Raw genomic sequence first — 22,491 nt, forward strand, 5'->3', positions numbered from 1 at the left:
GTCAGGATGCTGCCTCATAAACTTAATAATAGCTTGCCCCCCTTTTAATTTGTTTGACCTTGACAACAATAATTTATTATATGGTTGGAGCTCTGTCCTGGTTTTTTTTTTCTTCCTAATTCATAAACAAAGCAGTTGGCCTGGTTTTCTTCTGCACTGGAGAGGCAGGCCTTCCTTCAGCTCCCCCCCACCCCCTGGCCACCTAAGATGCAAGGCGGCCCTGGCGCTGCCAGTGTTTCCTCGGGTACAGCGATCAGAGTCCCCTGGCACTGCCTGCAGTCCCTGCCTGTGCCCTCGTGGCTCTGGGCAGGATGGAGGCTGGAGGGAGCAGGTGGGCCCGGGGCGGGGCCTCCGTGGGACCCCAGGCAGTACCCTGTTCATGTGCCCCTCTCTTCCTGTCCCGCAGAGGAGCCCACGTTCCGCTGCGAGGAGTGTGATGAGCTCTTCCAGTGCAAGCTAGACCTGCGGCGCCACAAGAAGTACGCGTGCGGGGCAGCGGGGGCCGCGCTCTACGAGGGCTTGGGGGAGGAGCTCAAGCCGGACGGCCTCGGCGCGGGCGGCGGCGGTGACGACGGACAAGTGCACGAGTGCAAGGACTGCGAGCGGATGTTCCCCAACAAGTACAGGTGCCGCCCCTGCCCCTGCTCCGGCCCACCACCCATCAGGCCTGGGCTGTGAGCGGGCCCGTGCGGAAACAACCCTGGAGGCCCAGCAGCTGCGTGGCCAGTGCAGGAGGGTCAGAGTCCCGCAATGGCCTATCCCCAGGAAGGCAGGCCCATGCCTGGTCAGACCACCGGCTCCACTCGCCCTTAAACCCAGAGAGCCTGCGCCTCTGCTACCAGGCCGAGAGGTCAAGGGCCGCAGCGCCCACCACAGGGGGACTTGCAGGTGGCCTCCCCTTCAGGAGGCATGTGCAGCTCCTCTGGGCATCCCATGAAGCCCTCCCCCTCTCCCCCGCCCCCCGCCATGTGCACAGAGGCCACCAGGCTGGCAGAGTGACAACTAGGCACTGTAACAACTCAAGTAGGCCCAGCTGGCTCTCCCTTTCCCTGAAGGCCAGACAGGAGCCAGGACCCAGAGACCGGGGCCCCAGGGGTGGGTGGGTGTCTTGAGGACCCACAGCAACCCCTGGACAAGCTAGGCAAGCTGGGATGTGTGAGGAAAGCCAGGACCTCCAGCCCCAGGCTCTAGGAGCCAGGAAACTTTCTAGCTTGGGAGGCCCTCCCTGCGCTGGTGCCTTTCCCCTGGATCACCTTGCGTAGCCGGAGAAGAGACCTCATCCGGCCACTTGCTAACTATGTGATTACTCGGGATTTACTGCAATCCAGACCAGGCTCCCCGGGGACTGCAGGCCCGCCACTCTAAACAGATGACTGGGGGAGTAAGTGGCCCAATCCCGACTGGGCCCATTGAACTGAGTGTGGCTAAAGAGCGCCCGTGTTTTCTTTACATAAACACATAAATCACAATTAACAACAGGGAAAAGATACAATCTCTCCACGCTGGAAAAGCAGGCGTTTCTGATCTAAATGGATGGCTGGGCCCCGTAATTAACGGGCTGTGATATATTACTGCTTCGCTCATGAAGATTAACGGTCATCCTGGGGACCGGAGGAGAGGCAGGGGTCCCCAAGGGGACGGGATTAGAGGATGCCCGGCCAGCCAGGAGGAGCGGCCCCTCCAAGCAGCTGCCCTGCCCACCATCTGGACACCCTGGCCTCTACTCTTGGCCACCACCCTGGGTGTGCCAGGCTGCCTGGAGGGCACCCAAAGACCACCCAGAAAAGGGGCTCCTGGGGCCCCTAGCCTGGGTCTATGGCAATGTGGATCCTGCTAGACTCCTTCTTTCTGGGCCCAGGCTTAGCCTCAAAATTGGGATGGTCTAGAGCAGCAGCCAGAACACAGGCCTGCCCTGCCTTTGGCTGGTCTTGGGTGAAAGACCGAGCATGGTCCCGCACCAGCCCCTGCGTCTGACATAGAGAGGCTGTCCCTGCGCCTTATCTCTGTGGGCCACCCAGAAAGGAGATGTCCAGATGCCACCTGAGCAGGCTCTGAGCCACAGACCATGTGCTGGGGGAAAGGGGGCCTCCTAGGGCCTGAAAAGAGAAGAGTCGTGTGGGGTGGGACAGCGTCCCTGTTGGACAGGCCCTGGAGTGACCCCTGTCCCCTGCGTATAGCTTGGAGCAGCACATGATTGTCCACACAGAAGAGCGAGAGTACAAGTGTGACCAGTGTCCCAAGGCCTTCAACTGGAAGTCCAACCTCATCCGCCACCAGATGTCTCATGACAGCGGCAAGCGCTTTGAATGTGAAAATTGCGTGAAGGTACTATGCACGGGCCCGCAGAGCAAAGACCCACCCCTGCCAACAGGTCCCACCGGGCCCAGACCCACCCCTGCCTGCAGACTGCTCCGTCCCTCCACCCCGCTGAGCAAATGCGGGTGGGTGTGGCCACGGCAGGGCCTCCAAGTGACCCAGAGGACAGGAAGTCCCAGAAAGAACCCGGGCCCGCCCCAGGGCAGTCCCTGCCCTCTGGCACGGATGGCAGAGGCCGGCAGGGGCAAGATCCCGGAGCCGAAGCCTTTGAGAAACAGTGTCTCAGCCCTGGGGCTCGGCCGCCATGGTTGGTGCTCCAATGTCCTGGCTCGGGGAGGGCGGTGAGGGAGAGGGGAAGGCCAGGCCACCATGTCCCGGGGGCCGGTGGGGAGTCCGGGCAGGGCGTGTGCCCACGGAGCCCGTCTCCCCAGGTGTTCACGGACCCCAGCAACCTGCAGCGGCACATCCGCTCCCAGCACGTGGGCGCCCGGGCACACGCCTGCCCCGACTGCGGCAAGACGTTCGCCACGTCCTCGGGCCTCAAGCAGCACAAGCACATCCACAGCACGGTGAAGCCTTTCATATGTGAGTTCCCTGCCCGCCCGTCCGCACCCGTCACCGCGCCAGGGGGCGGCGGGGCAGCCCTGGATGTCCAGATGGCCAGGCCCGCATGCAGGGGACCGCTGTCCATCCAGAAGCCCTCACCGCCGGTCCTAGGAAGGCACGACCATGTGACCCTGGGTCCTCCGGCACTCCAGACCCCCGTGTCGCTTCGCCGCCCACTGGTGTCCTCTGGGCCCGTGGCGCTGTCCCTTGCCCATTCTGCCCTCGGTCCTCTTCTGGCCCACTTCCCATGTCCTCTCAGGGGCTGGAGGACGGCAGTGGGCAAAGGCCAGCACAGTGCCTCCCTCCTTGCATCCCCTTCCCGTCCCCTGGGCTCACGTCCACCCGGATGAGCTCTAGCAGGAACTCTGTGGCGATCCCAGCTGGCCTGGGCACGGGGTCCCCTAGGGAGCCCAGTCTGTGGTCAGTGCCCTCCTGGTGGTGTGCACACAGCAACGGGCGGGAAGCAGCTTCTTAGGGTGGAGGGGAGGGCAGACCTCCGCCCAGGGCCAGCAGTGCAGGTGGGTACCACTCCTGATCCGGTGATGAGCATCTGGGCTGCACCCACAGAGCCTACAAAGGAGGCCCAGGATGGGGACCAAAGGAAAGTGGACGGGTCACCTGGCACGGGTCGCAGGGCTTGTGGGCCACCTGGGTCTTGGTGAGTTCTGAGGACCCTGCGGGCTCCCGGGTGCTGAGCGTGTGCTGTGGGATGGCTTCACGCATGCCCTGTGCAGTCAGGCACAGGCCTCCTGCGGAGCAGCCCGGTCCACTCTCCATCCTGTCACCACCTGCCTGGGGTAAACGCCCGCAAGAAGCTAGGTTCGTTTCTACGCAGTTTCCGTCAGTGGTCGCGTGGTCCTGCGATGAGGCAGGGCCTTGTGCAGAAGAGGCTGCTCGGGGAGCAGGGGGTGGGGGGAAAGAGCCCTGAGCCCCCAGATCACCTTCAAGAGTAGATCCGATGGCCTAGCTTCCTCCTAAGGCCTGAGGGCAGGAAGGAGCATCACTGGTGTGGCCTGAGTGACCCCAGGGGCGGGCCAGCCCACTTACCCTGCAGGCTGGCTGGGTGAGGGCGTATTTATAGAGTATCTGTGGGGTGAGGCCTCTCTTCTCTCTGAGGAGTCTCCCCAAAGGGAAGAGTTGATTACATGAGACAAAGTTCATCTCCTTCAGCCAGAAAAACACCCTGCCAGGCCACACCACCAGACAGGCAGCACAGTCAATCTAACTAGATACCACGATCAAAGAGTGTAGCCGTCTCAGAGCAAAAGAGGTGCACAGAAGCAGGCAGCCAAGGATCTGTGGAGAGCAAGATGCTCGCGTGCATTTATTTGTCGTTTCTACCAGGTTTGTATGTAGGGGCAAATCGTCCTGCAGAGAGACACACTCTGGTTGTGCTTGAACACGTTTCTTGGTGGAAAAAAAAGCAAGAGAAAAGAGGGCAGACTTTCCAGTCCTCCCGCCTCAGGAAAATGGCCATCTGGGGTCCCTGAGCGTGTGGAGCCAGGCTGGGCTCTCTCTGCATCTGACCCGCATGGGGTCATCAGCCAGTGTGGTGGTGGTGACCAGACAGAGCATCCACTGCCCTCCCGCCCAGCCCATACTGTCTCAGACTCGCCTCCCAAGCCAAGCCTCTGCCACCCCAAATGGCCACGCGCTGCCAGGAGCCATGCTCCCCAAACCTAGACCTGGCTCTGGAGCTCCTAAAACCCCAGGAGCAGGCCGAACCACCTCCAAGCCCCGAAGCCGGGCCCGATTCCACAGCCGGCATCTTCCTTCCACGGCAGTGCTGAGGGAGGCTGGGTGGAGGTACTGAGTCCAGTGCTTCTGAGCAGCAGATGGCAGAGACGCAGTGCATCCTCGCTCAGCCCTGGTCCAGCCTGGAGAGCAGGCTCGCATTCCCAGGGGTTTCTGAAGAGCGAGGGTCTGGCATCGCTCCCCCCAATTCACACTTCAGAGTGCTGAGGTGCAGACGGACGATTCTCCTGGCCTGGAGAGCCTGGGAAAGGGCCTGGCGGAGGCTTCACCAGTTCGGGCCGTTCCCTGGGTGGGGTACCTGTACACACACACGCACACGTTTGTGTATGCACACGTCCACATGTGCACACATGTGTGTGCCTCCAATCTACTCTGCAGAGTGCACAGACATACACAGACACAGGGGTGGCTGGGTGCTGTGTACACACGCATGTGCAGCGTGTGCACATGGACGCACACCCACACGCAGGCGCCCACCTGGACCCCATGCCCCTCAAGGCCCAGGGTTTCCCGGTAATTTCATACCGTGTTTGTCTTTGCTTTCTGCTGATGCTTTAGGTGAGGTCTGCCACAAGTCCTACACGCAGTTCTCCAACCTGTGCCGGCACAAGCGGATGCACGCCGACTGCCGCACGCAGATCAAGTGCAAGGACTGCGGGCAGATGTTCAGCACTACCTCCTCCCTCAACAAGCACCGGCGCTTCTGCGAGGGCAAGAACCATTACACGCCGGGGGGCATCTTTGCCCCAGGCCTGCCCCTGACACCCAGCCCGGTGATGGACAAGGCAAAGCCCTCCCCGAATCTCAACCACGGGGGCCTGGGCTTCACCGAGTTCTTCCCGTCCAGGCCGCACCCGGGGAGCCTGCCCTTCTCGGCGGCCCCTCCGGCCTTCCCCACGCTCACCCCCGGCTTCCCGGGCATCTTCCCGCCGTCCTTGTACCCCCGGCCGCCTCTGCTACCTCCCACGCCGCTGCTCAAGAGCCCCCTGAGCCACACTCAGGACGCCAAGCTCCCCAGCCCCCTGGGAAACCCGGCGCTGCCCCTTGTCTCGGCCGTCAACAACGGCAGCCAGGGCCTGGCGGCCACCGCGGGCTCAGAGGAGAAGTTTGAGGGCCGCCTGGAGGACGGGTACGTGGAGAAGGCGAAGGCCAGGAGCCCGGACATGTCCGACGGCAGCGACTTCGAGGACATCAACACCACGACGGGAACCGACCTGGACACCACCACCGGCACCGGCTCCGACCTGGACAGCGACGCCGACAGTGACCGCGACAAGGTCAAAGACAAGGGCAAGCCGGCCCAGGGCAAGGCTGAGTTTGGGGGCAGCTCAGCGCCCCCGGGGGCCGTGAACAGCGTGGCCGAGGTGCCCGTCTTCTACTCCCAGCATTCCTTCTTCCCCCCGCCCGAGGAGCAGCTGCTGACCGCCTCGGGCGCCGCGGGCGACTCCATCAAAGCCATCGCGTCCATCGCCGAGAAGTACTTCGGGCCCGGCTTCATGGGCATGCAGGAGAAGAAGATGGGCTCGCTGCCCTACCACTCTGTGTTCCCCTTCCAGTTCCTGCCCAACTTCCCCCACTCCCTGTACCCCTTCACGGACCGAGCCCTCACCCACAGCCTGCTGGTCAAGGCCGAGCCAAAGTCGCCCCGGGACGCCCTCAAGTTGGGCGGCCCCAGCACCGAGTGCCCTTTCGACCTCACCACCAAACCAAAAGAGGCGAAGCCCGTCCTGCCGGGGCCCAAGGCGCCCTCCGTGCCCACGTCCGGGGAGGAGCAGCCGCTGGACCTGAGCATCGGCAGCCGGGCGCGGGCCAGCCTGAACGGAGGCAGCCGGGAGCCCCGGAAGAACCACATCTACGGCGAGCGGAAGCTGGGGCCCGGCGAGGGGCTCCCCAAGGTGTGCCCGGCACAGCTGCCCCAGCAGCCCTCCCTGCACTACGCCAAGCCCTCGCCCTTCTTCATGGACCCCATCTACAGGTATTCACATGTCCCGCCCTCACCTGCTCCCGCCTGGCCGCTGGGCCCACCGTGCTGTGAGCTGGGCGGGGGCGGTGCAGGCCTGGTGGAAAGGAGGATCTATCTGTCTGTCCATCCATCTGTCCATCTGTCTGTCTGTCTCTCTGTTAACTTCAAGGTCCTTCCCTCCATCCTTGCTAGATTCCAGAAGGTAGGGGACATCTGGCATGGTTCAGCGGAGGGAAGGAGGGGGGTCTTCTGGACAGGTGAGCTGCCGAGACCCCAGCTGAGACCCTCCACCCTGCCTCAGCTCCTCCTGAGACCCTCCCTTCACACCCCTCCTGGTGTCTAGCTGTTTTCTGGACCAAATCTCCACCTCCCACAAACGCCAGGGTCCTCATATGCCTCTGAGCCCTTCTTCCATCTTTCTTTTTTTTTCTTTTTAAGTCAGTCGTGGGGCCTGAACTCTGGGCCTGGGCGCTGTCCCTCAGCTCCTCAGCTCAAGGTGAGCGCTCTACCACGTGAGCACAGCGCCACTTCCCGTTTTCTGTGATACTCTTATGGAGCTAAGAGTATTACAGACCTTCTTCCCCAGTCTGGCCTTGAACTGCGATCCTCAGACCTCAGCCTCCTGAATAGCTAAGATTACAGAAGTGAGCCACCAGGGCCTGGCTTTCTCCCATCTTTCTGTGGCCCCACCCCTACCCCAGGAGCTACATTGGCATGGGTGGACTAGGAGAAATCAGAGAGGGCTTGTGGGTCCCTGGAGAGGAGGATAGAGGAAGAAGAGAAGGAGGAGGAGGAGTGAGAGGTAGGGAAGATGTGTGAAACATCAGGATCTCTGGTGGATGGACTGAATCCCACTCCAGGCATTGAGCCCCCCTGAGAGGCAGGGGGCTGAGCGCGCAGGGCCCGTGTCCGTGGGAGGCAGCCTCTCGGGGAGGACAGAGGGCTGTGTTCAGCGTCCACCCTTCTCGGGGTGTGAGGGCCCGCGTGCACCCAGCTATGAATACCTGCATCACTATGCCTGGAGCGGGCTCTGGAAGGCCCCCAGGGGCCGGGCCCCATCTCTGAGGGGCAAAGAGGACTCACTCAGCTGCTGTGCCTTAGGATGGCAGAAGATAAAGAGGAGGGGAAATGCTGGTGGAGCAGGGCAGGCCGCTAGCTGCCGCCCAATGGATGGCGTGGACCCCGCGCCCCCCCCTTCCCGCGGGTCCTTCTGCACCTGTCAGGATGCAGGCCCTGGTGGCAGTGGGAGCCAGGGTACAAAGCACGCGGCCACTGCAGTCAGTGGGGGGCACAAGGTGAGGGAGAGGCAGGCAGCAAAGCCGAGCTGGAGCTCACTGGGGTCGGATGTCATCCTGTGGGGGTTGCTGGGTCTCCCTGCTGCCCCCTCCCTGGCCTGGCCTGCTCTGCCCTGGAGGCCTGGGAAAAGCAGCGTCCGAGCTGGGGTGGGTGAGCGGGACACACGTAGGACTCCAGTGAACACACAAGGCGTGGCTTGTTCTGAGTATCTGCAGGGAGGTGGCAGGGCGGGGGCACAAACCAAACACCGCAGCGCTGAGGCTCAGGGATTCAGCCCCGCCCCCTGCATCCGCCCACCCCCCACCCCCACCTCAGCCACGCCCCCTCCCCGCATCTGCCCACCCCAGGGCCTGGTGGTCAATGCCTCTCCTCTACCTCCACTCACCAGCGAAGTTCATCTCATGAAGTTGTCCCTGGTCCTCTGGGAAGATTCTTGAAGTGCAATTTCCGGTGGCATGGAGGATGAGCCCCCCTGACTGCTACAGGGGGTCCCTCGTGAAACACACCAATCATTCACATTTATCAACAAAGACAAGCCAGGCGCCGGTGGCTCACACCTGTCATCCTAGCTATTCAGGAGGCTGAGATCTGAGGATCGAGGTTCAAAACCAGTGCAGGCAGGACTCTTATCTCCAATGAACCACCCGAAAACCAGAAGTGGTGCAGTGGCTTCAGCCTTGAGCTGAAGTGCTGAGAGACAGTGCCCAGGCCCAGAGTTCAAGCCCCAGGACCGACGGGAAAACACACACACACACACACATACACACAAAAACACACACACACACACACACATACACACGCACGCACACAGAGGCAGAGGTCCCCAAGCCCAGGACAAGGTGAAACAGGAAAGTCAGGATATAGTCATTAAGCATCCAGAATGTTCCACACAGAGCCTGTGGATAAGCCAGGGACCCCACAGGCTCTCCCCCCACCCCATCCCCCCCCCACAAGGCTGACCAGCCCACGAGCAGGAAGTTGCTGCCCATGGGATCTTCAGAGAATGTTGTAGATTCTAGCCCTGAGCATTTTGTGACAGGCATGGGGGCTGACAACTGTTGCAGGGGCTCTGGGGGGCCTTGAATGTGATGGGGAACGTGTGCAGGGCACCAGCAGTGAGTGAGTGCGGCGGGGGTTGGGCTGACAGCCCAGGCCAGCCCCACGGCCCGCGAGGACTCGGGCGGCAGGAGGCAGGGCGGCTGTGGGCGCCCCTGAGCTGGCCACGGGCCTGCCCTGGACGGACGCGTGGCCAGGAGGCTCGGCAGGTACGTAACCCTCTGTGTTGCCGTCCAGCAGGGTAGAAAAGCGGAAGGTGACGGACCCCATGGGAGTGCTCAAGGAGAAGTACCTGCGGCCCTCGCCGCTCCTCTTCCACCCGCAGGTAAGAACCAGGCGTGCGCCGGGCAGCCTGTGCCTGGGGACCCCGCCGGGCCGTCTCCCGGCCTCGCGTCTGTCACCCTTCCTGGTGGGACTCCACGCCTCACTACAAGGCCAGAGAGGCTGGGAAGGAGGAATCCCCGTGGGATTCCCCTCCGGGGGCCTCCTGGGCTGGGCACCATGCCCAAGGGGGTATATGCGCTCTAGGGCCCAGGAGGGAATGGCCTCCACTCAGCCACAGGCAGGCAGAGCTGGGGTGGAGCCCAGAATCTTGAACACTGGGAACAGACCCCACACAACCAAGACAACACCAGTTCGCAACTGGTCTTCCTGGGTGGGTAGCCCTTGAGAGTGTTTAAATCAAGAGAAAGAAGATGCCGAGCGCTGGTGGCTCACACCTGTCATCCTAGCTACACAGGAGGCTGAGATCTGAGGATCACAGTTCAAAGCCAGCCTGGGCAGGAAAGACCGTGAGACTCATCACCAATGAACTACCAGAAAATCGGAAGTGATGCTGTGGTTCAAGTGGTAGAGCGCTCTCCTTGAGCTGAAGAGCTAAGGGACAGCGCCCAGGCCCAGAGTTCAAGCCCCACAACCGACCAAAGCGAGCGAGCGAGAGAGAGAGAGAGAGAGAGAGAGAGAGAGAGAGAGAGAGAGAGAGAGAGAGAGAGAGAGAGAAAGGAGAGAGAGAGAGAGAGAGAGAGAGGATGAGCCAACATGGAGAGGGGCAGGGGTAGGGGCAGGATAGGCAGGGGGAGAAAAGGACAGCGAGGCCACTCAAAGGGAGCTCGGTGCAACGGGAAAGGTCCGCTCCTAGATGTGGGTTCCAGACCTGGGCGGCTGACAGCAACCCCAGCCTGTTGCCCGGGCTGCATGCTCTGGGGGCTGGGCACAGGGCAGGGCAGTCTGACAGGTGTCCTGTATGCTATGCCCACCTCTCCACAGAACCACCAGCTTCTGGCCCTGGGTCCCCCTCACCCACCCGCCAGCCCACACCACCCATTGTTCTCCTGGATGCTTCCCGGCTCCACGAACCCTGGTCCGTGAAACCTGGGCCCTGGCTGAGTTCACAGCTAAACTTAGTGCCTCCCATTGTCCCGCCAGGCCTCAAGTTTGGTTAATAGCTTCCCCTGATTTTCCTTGGATGGGCTGGAAAAAGCCGCCAGGCCCGCCAGGCGCATCCTGTGTTTGTGTTTGTGTGGGGAGGCCGCAGGAATATCTGATCGGGCAGAGCAGGCCAGCCAGGCCGGACCCACCCAGGCCCGAGGAAGAGAGGCTTGGCTGGTGGGGGGCCGGCTGCCCATTGTCTCTCCTGCCTACTCCTCCCATGGTCCTGCCACCCCTACGGCTGCCCCTGTGGCCGAGGGCCAGGAGGAAGGGGCCGGGGAGCCATGACGAATAGGTCACCAAATTAAACGGTCCAGGGTTGGGCTTGCACTCAGGCAGAATGCTCCTGATGACTACAGGGCTCTCGAAAGCCCAGAGGTCACTACTGTACTGTACAGAGGCCTGGGCCAGCAGGTGCCCATCCTCTGACCCTTCGGTCCTGGAGCCTCACATGCAGGCGTGCGGTCCTCTGGGTGCAGGATGGAGCAGGCCAGAGGTCTGCCTGGGCCCAGACCTCATTAATCCCGGGGGCCAGGGGCATCTCGTGTTCTAGGCTCACGCACAGGCCCACAGGCAGGTGAGCCGCAGTCAGTCTCTGAGCCTGGAGCCCCAGTTCCACACTGGGAGCCCATCTGGGCTGGACAGTGGCCAAGAGAGCAAGGTGGCTTCCGTTGGTCCGCCAGTGGGGATGGTTAGCGCCTGTGTGCACATGAGGCCACACTGATGGGGTGAAACCCAGATCCCACCAGCCTGAGCCACTGGGCGGGGGGAGGGGCAGCAGCCAGGGTTTGGGGTGGGCCGGGGGAGGGGCTTTGCCATGGTGCCTAAGTACAACTTGGGCTCAGCAAATGCTTTCCAAGGTGTTTTCATTGTACCCCATTGTCTCCAAGTAACAAATATATTTGCCATTAGAGCAAAGCCCCGTCCCCTGCCAGCAGTGTCCCTTAGACAGCCATGTCCTAAGTCAGTCCCAGATGGACATACTGTGCACTCTGAGAAAGGCCGAGGTCTCCATGGCTAGGGCCAGCTAGCTGGGACCCTGTGGCTTTTTCCACCTGTGGGCAGCCGGAGCCCATGTTCCACCATGAATTAACAAGCTCCTGGTGTGAGGGCTGGTACTAATCATTCTCCAGAGCCCTGGGCTCCAAGGGCCACCAGAGGACCACAGGTGGACACTCTCCACCGTAAAGAATGGTGATGGTGCCGGGCGCTGCTGGCTCTCGCCTGTCATCCTAGCTCCTCAGGAGGCTGAGATCTGAGGATTGTGGTTCAAAGCCAGCCCGGGCAGGAGAGACCATGAGACTCCTATCTCCAATAAACCACCAGAAAACCGGAAGTGGCGCTGTGGCTCAAGTGGTAGAACGCTGGCCTTGAGCTGAAGAGCTGAGGGACAGCGCCCAGGCCCAGAGTTCAAGCCCCACGAACGACAAAAAAAAAAAAAAAAAAAAAAAAAGAATGGTGATGGCTCTAAGGGTAGCTGTCCACGCCCTGAAGACAGAATCGCCCTCTGACCTTTGACCCCTGCCCTCTCTCGTGCTAGATGTCAGCCATCGAAACCATGACGGAAAAGCTCGAGAGCTTCGCAGCCATGAAAGCCGACTCGGGCAGCTCCCTGCAGCCCCTGCCCCACCACGCCTTCAACTTCCGGTCCCCACCCCCGACGCTCTCAGACCCCATCCTCAGGAAGGGCAAGGAGCGGTACACGTGCAGGTGAGGACCTGCACGCCCCTGGGGTGTTGGCCGGGAGGGCCCGCAGCGCTTCGGAGTTAGGCTTCGGAAAGCACCTGTCTGAGGTCCCCCGGGCTGTGCCCCCCCTGCACCCCCCACCTAGCTGGGTTCAAATGAGCCCTAGACGCAGCCTCAGCCCAGCCCGGAATCCAGCTGGGCTTTGGGTCAGTGCTTACCGTATTTCTTCAGGAGACTATGAACCCAACCCCACAGCTTCTGCCATTGGCCATGGTGCTAAGAGGACACTTCCTGTCCTGTCTGAGCTGGTCCCAGCTGTGCCCCGGGACTGCGGCTCTGATGCCCCTAGCACGGGCCTGGACCATCTACAAGGTTCCTTCCCCCCTCCTCCCCCCAACCGAGCCTCTCTCGAAGTCTGGGGCTGGGATCAGGGCCAAGAGACACTGACAGCCCACACGCTGGGGTGAGTCCTTCCCCAGGACGAGGTCTCTGTGCGGGGTGCTGGCCGGGGAGCACGCTGGGAGAGGACTGTGGGTCACCTAAACCCTGAAAACTCCCTCCTTGCCAGGTACTGTGGCAAGATCTTCCCCCGATCAGCAAATCTCACAAGGCACCTGCGGACGCACACCGGGGAGCAGCCATACAGGTACGGCCAGCCTGGCCGGGGGCGGGGTTGCCAGGCTTCAGCCGGGCTGGGATTCAGCTTCGCGGCTCAGGGCCTCCGCCATACTCTGATTCTGACACCCCACGGGCTGTGGCCCCCAGAGGGTCAGTGAAAGGAGCCAATGCTCTCCTGGAGGACTCTGGACCTCTCCCTCCTGATCCCACCACTGCCTACCTTCTGGAATGTTGTAGAAGCACTGTCTTGGAAGCTTCTAGAAGGCTCCTAAAATGCTCACAGACGAGGAAGGGAGCAACTTTCCCCCTGCCACCAGGTGTCATCAGAGGCAGGTTCTACCTGAAGGCAGGCCCCAAAGGGAGCCGGAGAGCTCTGGAGAGCCTCCCCCTCTCCAGCCCCCCGCCTGACGTGGTTCTCCTCACAGGGACCGTGGATGGGCGCAGGAATGATCAGCAGCTGTGGGTCTCCATCCCTGCCTTAGCGAGTCATGGGGAGTTTGCTCAGGGCGCCAGGGGGAGCCAAGCATCTGTTACCACCATACTCCTTTCTCAGAGGAGCTGCATAGCATCTCAGCATGTGTGTGCCATTGAACTTGGGGTTCCCAGTAGCCTTCCAGTGAGTCTGGACATCTCCACCCCAAAGATGAGGCTCCTGAGCTCAGAGATTCCCACGTGTCACTGCCCCCTTCCCCTGCAGCCCAGCCCGGGTCCCTGTCCGATTAGTGTCCCGGTTCTCTACGGGACAGGAGAGAACCACCCGTGAGGGCCTGACTTCCCGAGGCTGTCAGGCACCCACCCCAGGAGTGAGCTTTTCAAACAGCTCAGATGATGGTCGCCCCAATGCAGCAGGGGAGCGACCCTGTCTCTGCCAGGACCAGTTTAGTAACACGTTCTGGGGTGTGCCTGATCTTCCGAGGCTTTGGAGACAGGGTTTGGCTTGATTTCACGTTGAAATTAGATTTCTGTACTGTGTCCGTGCAGAGCTGGCATCGCTAGGGAATGACCGCATGAGGATACAGGCCCTGGAAATTCCATCTGTGACCGTCCCCGGGGAGGGAGGCGGTCCCCAAACCCCATTCAGGTAAACAGCACATACACCACCGCATAGGGCCACGACAATGACAGATCCTCCGGCTCCCAGCCTTCCCGTCCCACACACAGCCCCCACCCCCTTGCCTGCCTTCCAAAAATAGTGACTTACAACTTAACAAAGGCTAGCAACACAAAGATTTATTTGGTCTGGTCCCCTCCCAGAAAACAAGCCGTGTGTTTTTTCTGTAATGAGAGCCGACTTCCGGACAGTGTGGCATGCGAAGAGCCCCCAGAGGGGCCAGCCGTGTTTATAGAAGAATTTAATTATCATTGATTTCTTTTGCTCTCTCCAATCTGTGAGTTTCGACTTTGGTAACAATAATTGCTTTGCAAGTTTGTGTTGCAAATCCCGACTTTATCTGGCTCAAGGCGGAGGGGTGGGAGCGTGCTGTTTCTCGATGGTACTGCTGGTGGTTTCTGGGCTTGCTTTGATCAGCAGAAGGATTTCAAGTTGGAAGAAGAAAATAAAGTCCATCGTGGAAGCCCCTGCACAGGACAGGCCCACCGAGACGCACATGGCCCCACCCTGCCCAGTGTGGGCACTGCCTGGTGCCAGCGTCCACACAGACGCCCACTCTGTGTGCACACACGTGCACTTCTGTGTAGGTGTGCACCCTGTAGAGTCCAGCCCCCAGAAAAAAACGATCCTTGAACCATCAGCTCATCAAACCTGAGGGCGCTGGAAGGTTCTTCCCTTTAAATCCTTGCCTTCTTATCTAAATCATTCAGAATGTGTTTCAGTACCCTAACAGTGCCAGCATGGGGGGGGCATGATTCCCAGAGGAAAGGCCACCTTCCCGTCTGCTCCAGCCAGGAAGCAGTCTTATAGCTCCCAGCTTTCCCCCAACCTGGAGTCTGAGTAAAGGTGTCGATGGTGTCGTCGTCTTATTTCCTGAAACTCCAGCAAGTAGGCTTGCTGGGCTTTGGCTCAGAGAGATGTCAAGATGGCGTTGGGCATGCAGGGGCTGTGTCCCAACGTTCTTCCTCCAGGCCATGCCGAGATCACCCTGACTGCAGCCAAGGGGCACCTGTGTCTTGCCTGGATGGGAGCCCTGATGGCTGGCCTGGGCACCTCCCAGGCACCCCACGTCTGAGGGGCCCACCTCAGCGCCTCCTCCATCTCCTCCCAGATCTTGTCCTGCAATCTGCCAGGAAAGACGATTTCCCTTATCCCCTTAGAAGGGTTACAAGGCATCCCTACATGTCTTCTGTCTTTATTTTCAATGCTAAGTTTTAAAAGTCTCTCTCTTCCCACCCTCTCTCTTTCTCTACTTCCAGCTGCTGCTGCTGCTGCTTCTTCTCCTTCTCCTTCTCCTTCTCCTTCTCCTTCTCCTTCTCCTTCTCCTTCTCCTTCTTCTTCTTCTTCTTCTTCTTCTTCTTCTTCTTCTTCTTCTTCTTCTTCTTCTTTGCTGGTTAATGGGGGATAAGAGTCTCACAGACTTTCCTTACTTTCCTTTTCTGGGGTGGCTTTACACCATGATCCTCAGATCTCAGTCTCTTAAATAGCTAGGAACATAGGCATGAGCCATGGATGCCCCCCTCCCTCCCTCCCTCCCTCTCTCTCTCCCTCCCTCTCTCTCTCTCTCTCTCCCTCTCCCTTTCCCTCCCCCCCCCCTCTCTCTCTCTCTCCCCCTCTCTCTCCCTCCCTTCCCCCTCCACCCCTAGTACCAAGATTTGAACTCTGGGCCTTGTGCTTTACTGGGAGTGGAGCAGGACTTGCTAGGACTTGAACCATGCCTCTAACCTTGCTTTTTAATCATTGTGCAGATGGAATCTTGCAGGCTTCCCTGCCTGGGCTGGCTTTGAAACTGTGACCTTCCGGGTCTCTACCTCCTGAGTAGCTTAGCATTACAGGCGTGAGCCGCAGGTGCCTGGCCTCCTTACTCTGTTTCCCCCTTCACTTTCAAAACGGCCGCAGCAGTTCCCTGATGGTGGCCGTGTCCCTCTGGGCCCTGGCAGGTGCCCGGCTCCTCCTCCCCGGTCCTGTGCATCCCGGCTCCCAGTGTGCCCGGCCTTTCCTTCCCACTCCTGTGAGCTCTGTGGCGTGTTACTCTATGCTGTGTGGCTATAAATTTCCCCAGCTGCCTGTCCACCTCTCCACGGCGTGGAGCCCAGCTGCTGGGCCAACTCTGGCCCCTCACAGCCCTAAGCTCGCTGCTCCCCTAAATTTCAAGTGGACGTTTGCCTGGGCCGTTATTTGGATTAGAACCAGGAGAGGCCACAGTCAGGACTCTGCAGCCAGGCAGGACCCACAGCCCCTCCCGCCCAGGGCTGCGCACAGGCACACGGCCCACACCAGCACCCACACCGTCCCAGGCTCCTCCTTCCTGTCTCCCAAGCCCGCCGCAGACAGTCCCGAGGCTCTCCCGTGCCCAGGGTCAGTCTCGAGCTGGTCAGTGAACATCCAGACCTGGCTTTCTCTGTGGGTGCAAATCAACTTTTCCTTCCTGAGTGATCACCCCCAAAGAGCAGGAAGCAGGGGGCCTGGCACTGCCGGGGTGTCTGTATCTGCGAGGACACTGAGGGCAGAGGGCCCTGTGGGGTGTGGCCTTCCTCCTTCTGGGCTGGTGTGTAGAAACCCTGGGAGCCAAGCATCTCAGGCCAGCGCTGAGCAGCGCAAGCCACCACCTGCATGTGTCTAACTGTGATGGCTCAGGTTGAGAGAACCAGCATGCACATGTGCACGCTCACACACACACACACACACACACACACACACACACACACACATACACACACACACCCCTGCCTCCAGGGAGGGCCTCCCGATGGTACCTGGGAACAGGAAGATCCCAGGGCTGCCGGTGGAAAGGCTGTAACAGCCTGATGCTCCGGGGACACTCTTGAGCCTAGAACTGCCTGGGACTCTAGGGGAAGCCCCCTCCCTAGGGGCCGTTGTCTGGAGGATGCAGGACTTCAGGAAGGAGCCTGGAAAGTGCTGCAGGAGCTGTGAGGCAGCCGCCGTGGGCCTAGAGGAGGGAGGGGCTTGAGCCAAAGGGGACACCCCCCCCCCCCGCTCTCTTAGAGGCGCCTCACATTCTCAGAATCACCAATATGAACTTCCTAGGCTGTAGCCGGCAGCTTGCAGACAGGGGACTTGCGGGCGCTGAGAGCTCAAGGCTTAGGCTGGGAACCCCATGGTCCTGGCGGGGGGAGGGGTGGCGTGTCCCGCAGCGGCCCCGGGGAGGGGTGGCGTGTCCCACAGAGGCCCCGGGGAGGGGTGGCCTGTCCCGCAGCGGCCCCGGGGAGGGGTGGCGTGTCCCACAGAGGCCCCGGGGAGGGGTGGCCTGTCCCGCAGCGGCCCCGGGGAGGGGTGGCGTGTCCCGCAGCGGCCCCGGGGAGGGGTGGCGTGTCCCGCAGCCACCCGGGCGGTGACTGCGCCCAGCCTCTGGCCTCCACTGTCAGTTTCTGGGACGCACAGAGCTGTGAAAGCCACTCCACACCGCCCTCTACTCTGTGCCCCGAGTGTCCTCGGGCCGTCCCCACCATGTGACAAACACTCGTGACCAGTCTCCTTGCTGGCATCTCCAGCTCCGATTCAGGGTCGGGGGAGGCCTTGCCCTGTGGCATGTGAGGCTGCTGTATTTAGAACAGCAGCGCCCACTTGGGGTGGGCGTGAGCCATCACACACACACACACACACACACACACACACACACACACACACACACGTCCTTGCCCCACTGGGGCTCTTGGCATAGACCCTAGTTCTCAAAAGACGTGACCTGAACATTGGGTCTCCTAAGTGTTGAGCTATGGGTGTAGCAGAGATCGTGTTCCAAACACAAACACACAGGCAGTCCAGCCGGGCACCAGTGGCTCACGCCTGAAATCCTAGCTGCTCAGGAGGCTGAGATCTGAGGATCACAGTTCAAAGCCAACCCAGGCAGGAAAGTCTGTGAGACTCTTATCTCCAATGAACTAGCAAAAAGCCGGAAGTGGCGCAAGGGTCTGTGCATGGATGGGGCAGACCATTCACGCGGCTGGGCCCTCCGCAGTTCCAGCAGTGAAGCGCCTTCTGCTGACGAGTTTGGGATGCGCAGGACTGGCATCCTGTCCTGGCCGGTGAGGTCCTGTCTACACAGAGGGGACAGGACTGGAACCCTGGCTCCCTGGAGCTGACCGTGCCTGAAAGAGGCAGTGAGGCTCAGGAGCCTCCACCTCACCCACAGGGCCGTGGAGAATGTTACAGGACTGTCATGTTGGGATCCCAAGTGAGACAGGGCCTTCCTGTAACCCCACTATGCTGTGGGCTGGGGACGGGCCAGGGCTTCCTGGTACTGGCCTATCACAGTGAAGAACCTGTCATCTCAGCATCTCTCCATGGTGCGGTGGCGCCCTCTTGAGGCCACCAGGAGCATGGCACCTTGGGCTGTGTACCTACCAGCCAGGCCCAGGCCCAGACAAAAGCCAGAATCCAGGGGGTGGGGGGGTCTCTCCTCCAGATCCGGGGCACAGGTGGCCAGCCCCTGCCTCTTCAGGTTGATTATCTCCGGGGGCGGCTTCCCCAGCACGCTCCTGGGCCCTCGGGTCATGGTTCCGAGGCCGCTGGGGATGGAGGCTGGGTCTTCCTCCCACCCCGGGCTTCTCTGAGGTGAGGCATGCCTGTGTTCCAGGTGCAAGTACTGCGACCGCTCCTTCAGCATCTCCTCCAACCTGCAGCGGCACGTGCGCAACATTCACAACAAGGAGAAGCCCTTCAAGTGCCACCTGTGCAACCGCTGCTTCGGCCAGCAGACCAACCTGGACAGACACCTGAAGAAGCATGAGCACGAGGGCACGCCAGGTGGGTGGGTGGGGGAGGGGCGGGGAGCAGGGGGAGGGGACGCAGGGAGCCCCCAGGGCCGGGAGGAGGAGAGGGAGTTAGGCGGCCCGAGGACTGTGGGCAGATTCGCCCCTCGAACCACTCTTGGTTCTCCCTAAGAAGTGGCTCTGGGAGAGCAGGCCAAGTGCAGGCAGGGCCTGGGGTCGGGGCTCCCCTGAGTTCTCCTGACCCCCCACCCTGTCCACAGTGAGCCAGCACGCGGGCGTCCTCACAAACCACCTGGGCACCAGCGCCTCGTCCCCCACCTCCGAGTCTGACAACCACGCACTTTTAGACGAGAAGGAAGACTCCTATTTCTCTGAGATCAGGAACTTTATCGCCAACAGTGAGATGAACCAGGCCTCGACGCGTACGGACAAAAGGTGAGAGCAGAGCATGGTGCGGGCTGGGCGGGCAGCGCCGGACTGGGCCGCCCGTGGGGCCGCACGGGCACCCTGACGGACACCAGGCCCCATGGCAGACCAGGACCCCGCTCCCCCTGCCTGCCTCAGTTTCTCCAGCTAGAAAGGGTGGTTCTTGCCAGCCCTGTGCAGCCAGGGGACGCACGGAGCCTTAGGTGTCCTACTTTGGTGACACATAGACTGAGGCCTAGGCTGGACGGGCCCACACCTCCAGACATGCACACAGACACAGACAGCTGTGGGCTCCTGCACCAGCCCAGCCGGGCCCTGAACCCCAACATGGAGCAGGTCCCAACAAACTCATCAGCAGGGGAAAATGCTGCCCAAACATGTGTTCCTCACACCTAACACAACCACCTCCACCACCGCAGAGGCTGCCCTGGATATGCTCAGAGCACTAGCCCTGGACATGCTCAGAGCGCGCCTCGCCCAAGCTAGACACAAGCATCTCCACAAAGCCTGCTTTATAGCACAGTGACGACTACCTCCTGCAATTCTCCAGGAATCTGACATCACAGAGCTCTGTGGAGGGTGGCTTCTCGTCTTTGGAATTGGGGGTACGGGGTAAGGGTGGCAAAGAGCTTTGACTCCCTGCTTCTGCCTGTACCTGGGAAAGAGGAAAATCCAAAAGCCAAGTGCAGCTCCTCCCAAAGGTGTGTTGCTTTCACATCGCCATCAACTCGAGAAAATCCTGAATAGAATTACTGTGTCAGAGACCGCCTTTGCACACACGTGTACATAGCCATATGCATCCATGTACATGTGTGCACACATGTGTGACTTCATGTGTTTTCACGTGTGCATTGTATAGCATGTGTGTGGACTCAGGTGCAGATGTGTGTGTAACGTGTGCCTACATGCGTGCATAAGCACATCCGTGTATACTATATGTGTACCATGTGGCTCTTAGTGTGCAGATGTGTGGGGGTGCTTGTGTGTGCTTGTGTGTGTGCATGAACGTCATGTGTTCAGTGTTCATCTAGGAAGACCTATGCAAGCAATCATGACAAAGCATTTCACTGTCTCTGCCTCCTAGTCCTCAATCCGGGGCCCTGACTCAGTGCTCTCTCCCGCGGCCCCTCGCTACTCTACTCAGGGCCTGGGCTCTGTCCCTGAGCCTCCCTGTGCTCAAGACTAGTACTTTCCACTTGAACCACAGCACCACTTCTGGCTTTTTCTGTGTATGTGGTACTGAGGACTACAATCCAGGGCTTCGTGCATGCTAGGTGAGCACTCTACCACTAAGCCACCTTCCCGACCCTGGCCCACACTGGGAATGGGCCCAGAGGGCCCCAGGCACTGTCGTAAGCGAGAACATGGATGACCCTGGCAGCCCACGGGTGGCAGTGCATCATCTGATCTTCAGTCCTGGGTCCTTTCCTTGGCAGTGAGGTCTGCCAGGACTCCTGGCCCCACACCCACAAGTCCTCGGATGAAGTGTACCCTAAAGCCCCCTGGTAGGCTCTCCCCCGGGCCTCAGATTGTGGCCGTTAGAGAACAGGGTCTCCAAAGGGGCCACCAGGTTGTGACAAGGTTCTAGCATGATCAGGGGCCGTCCAAAAAAATGGGAGAGATGGAGATGGGCAGAAGGCTGTGCACACGTGTGCACACAGGTGAAGCGGAGGCTGAGGTGGCACGCGTGCACATAGCAAGGAGCCCGGAGGACTTTGGGGGGCACCGGGAGCTGGAGATGCTTCCTCTGTGCCACCCAGAGCCAGGCCTGCCAGCCTCTGACCTCAGGCTGCCTTTGCTGGCTTGAGCACCAGTTCCTGCCACTGCAAGCGGTGCAGGAGGCTGGCGTGTTCCCGCCAGGGCAGTTGTCCTGTGAGAAGCTGGACGCTGGCGTGTTCCCGCCAGGGCAGTTGTCCTGTGAGAAGCTGGACGCTGGCGTGTTCCCGCCAGGGCAGTTGTCCTGTGAGAAGCTGGACGCTGGCGTGTTCCCGCCAGCGTGGCTGTCCTATGCAAAGGACTCTAGCCCGCAGGGACAATTCCTGCCCCACACCCCGGGCACCACGTCTGTGCAGAGGGACCAGACAGCAAAGCCCAGTGTGGCCTGCTCCCAACTAGACTCTATTTATATCTGCTCAGGACTGCCCAGCAGGCATGATTTGTCCACACCTGGCAGCTGGTGGGCGTGATCAAGCCCCGGGCCGGGCTGTCTACCCGCCCGGTCCCGCCCGGTCCCAACCTGCCTTGGGAGCAGACTGTGAGGGCTGAGTTCCTACGCCCTCGAGCCCCCCACCCCCGCTCAGGGAAGGAGAGCCCCATCGCAGCCAGCTCCAAGCCCCCCGCCCAGCCCGGGGAGATGGACACGCACACCAGAGGCTCCTGCTGTGAGCCCACCACCTCCACAGGTGACCGAGGACCAGGGCACGCCCCAACCCGAGGCCTGCCAAGTCAGCCGCCTGCATCTCCAGTGCTCCCACGTGGAAAGACAAGAAAGTGGCGCCCGGGTTTCCACAAGCCCTGCCGCAGTGGCTTCTGCCCAGCTCAGCCCTGTGGGCACAGGCAACCTCCAAATGCACGGCCCACCAGCAGAGTCTCTTCACTGCCATGAGCCAGGCTTCGTGTCCCCCCCCCCCAGACCACAGTGCCTCAGTGCCACCAGGGTCAGCCCGGAGGAAGGCTGAGGCGCAGGGGCTGGCGCCGTGAGCATGGAGCCCTTCTCCATGTCCTGTGCTTGAGCAGACACCCGCTGGGGGCTGCAGGGGTGCAGGGCCCAGTTCCAAGCCCCCTCCCCAACCCTCTCCTCCAATGACTGAGGGAAATGAGAGCCACACCCCTCACCCAGATTCTCCTTGCTGACAAAGTGGAACCCAAACCAGGCAGAAAAGCTGAATCCAGGCTGCTGAATCCTGGCCCCTGAGGTAGGCGGCCTGGGCTCGGGAAGCCCGCCCCTTCCTGGTGGTGCAGGCCTGATGCTAGGCAGCTCAAGCCCCCCCTGTGTCCATGACTCTCCTGGGGTCCTCATGATAGGCCTTGGGCAGGCCTGGACCTGCGGCCTGCCCTGACCACGTCCCTCCTCCCCTGTCATTTCAGGCCCGAGGCCCAGGATCTAGATGACAACCCGCAGTGTCCAGGCTCGGCCAGCGAGAAGCCAGAGGATGTGGAAGAGGAGGAAGAGGAGGAGCTGGAGGAAGAGGATGATGACAGTCTGGCCGGGAAGTCGCAGGACGACATGGTGTCCCCCACCCCCGAGCCCCAGGGAGTCTACGAGGATGAAGAGGATGAAGAGCCGCCCGCCTCCCTGGCCCTGGGCTTCCAGCACACCCGAAGGTGGGCGTGGGAACTGGGATGTGACCAGGGTGACCTTCCTCTTCCACCCGCCGGGAGCTGCCTCCTCCAGCCTGGCCTCACCCTGGCCCCGCAGCCACTGCTGCCCGGAGGCTGGAGCCAGGTGGCAGAGTCAGGGTCCTTGGGCATCTAGAGGTTGGAAGCAGAGGGAAGAA

The 22,491-nt window shown here is 60.9% G+C and overlaps 1 protein-coding gene across 3 annotated transcripts in view; it reads left to right on the forward strand.

Annotated features, from left to right (window-relative positions):
• Prdm16 (PR/SET domain 16) overlaps positions 1 to 22,491 on the forward strand; it is a 300,472-nt gene that overhangs the window by 274,212 nt on the left and 3,769 nt on the right. For 2 of the 3 annotated variants that reach the window (XM_070037164.1, XM_070037166.1), the window contains exons 6-15: positions 407 to 626; positions 2,178 to 2,325; positions 2,748 to 2,901; positions 5,236 to 6,652; positions 9,230 to 9,317; positions 11,961 to 12,130; positions 12,675 to 12,752; positions 18,433 to 18,602; positions 18,829 to 19,003; positions 22,082 to 22,318. In XM_070037164.1, coding sequence (XP_069893265.1) covers positions 407 to 626; positions 2,178 to 2,325; positions 2,748 to 2,901; positions 5,236 to 6,652; positions 9,230 to 9,317; positions 11,961 to 12,130; positions 12,675 to 12,752; positions 18,433 to 18,602; positions 18,829 to 19,003; positions 22,082 to 22,318 — 2,857 coding nt within the window. The remainder of the gene's footprint in view (positions 1 to 406; positions 627 to 2,177; positions 2,326 to 2,747; positions 2,902 to 5,235; positions 6,653 to 9,229; positions 9,318 to 11,960; positions 12,131 to 12,674; positions 12,753 to 18,432; positions 18,603 to 18,828; positions 19,004 to 22,081; positions 22,319 to 22,491) is intronic. The other variant, XM_070037165.1, reaches the window with a different exon arrangement.

The sequence above is a fragment of the Dipodomys merriami genome, unplaced genomic scaffold (genome assembly GCF_024711535.1).
Source record: "Dipodomys merriami isolate MVZ:Mamm:240054 unplaced genomic scaffold, mDipMer1.0.p SCAF_28, whole genome shotgun sequence".
Taxonomy (NCBI): domain Eukaryota; kingdom Metazoa; phylum Chordata; class Mammalia; order Rodentia; family Heteromyidae; genus Dipodomys; species Dipodomys merriami.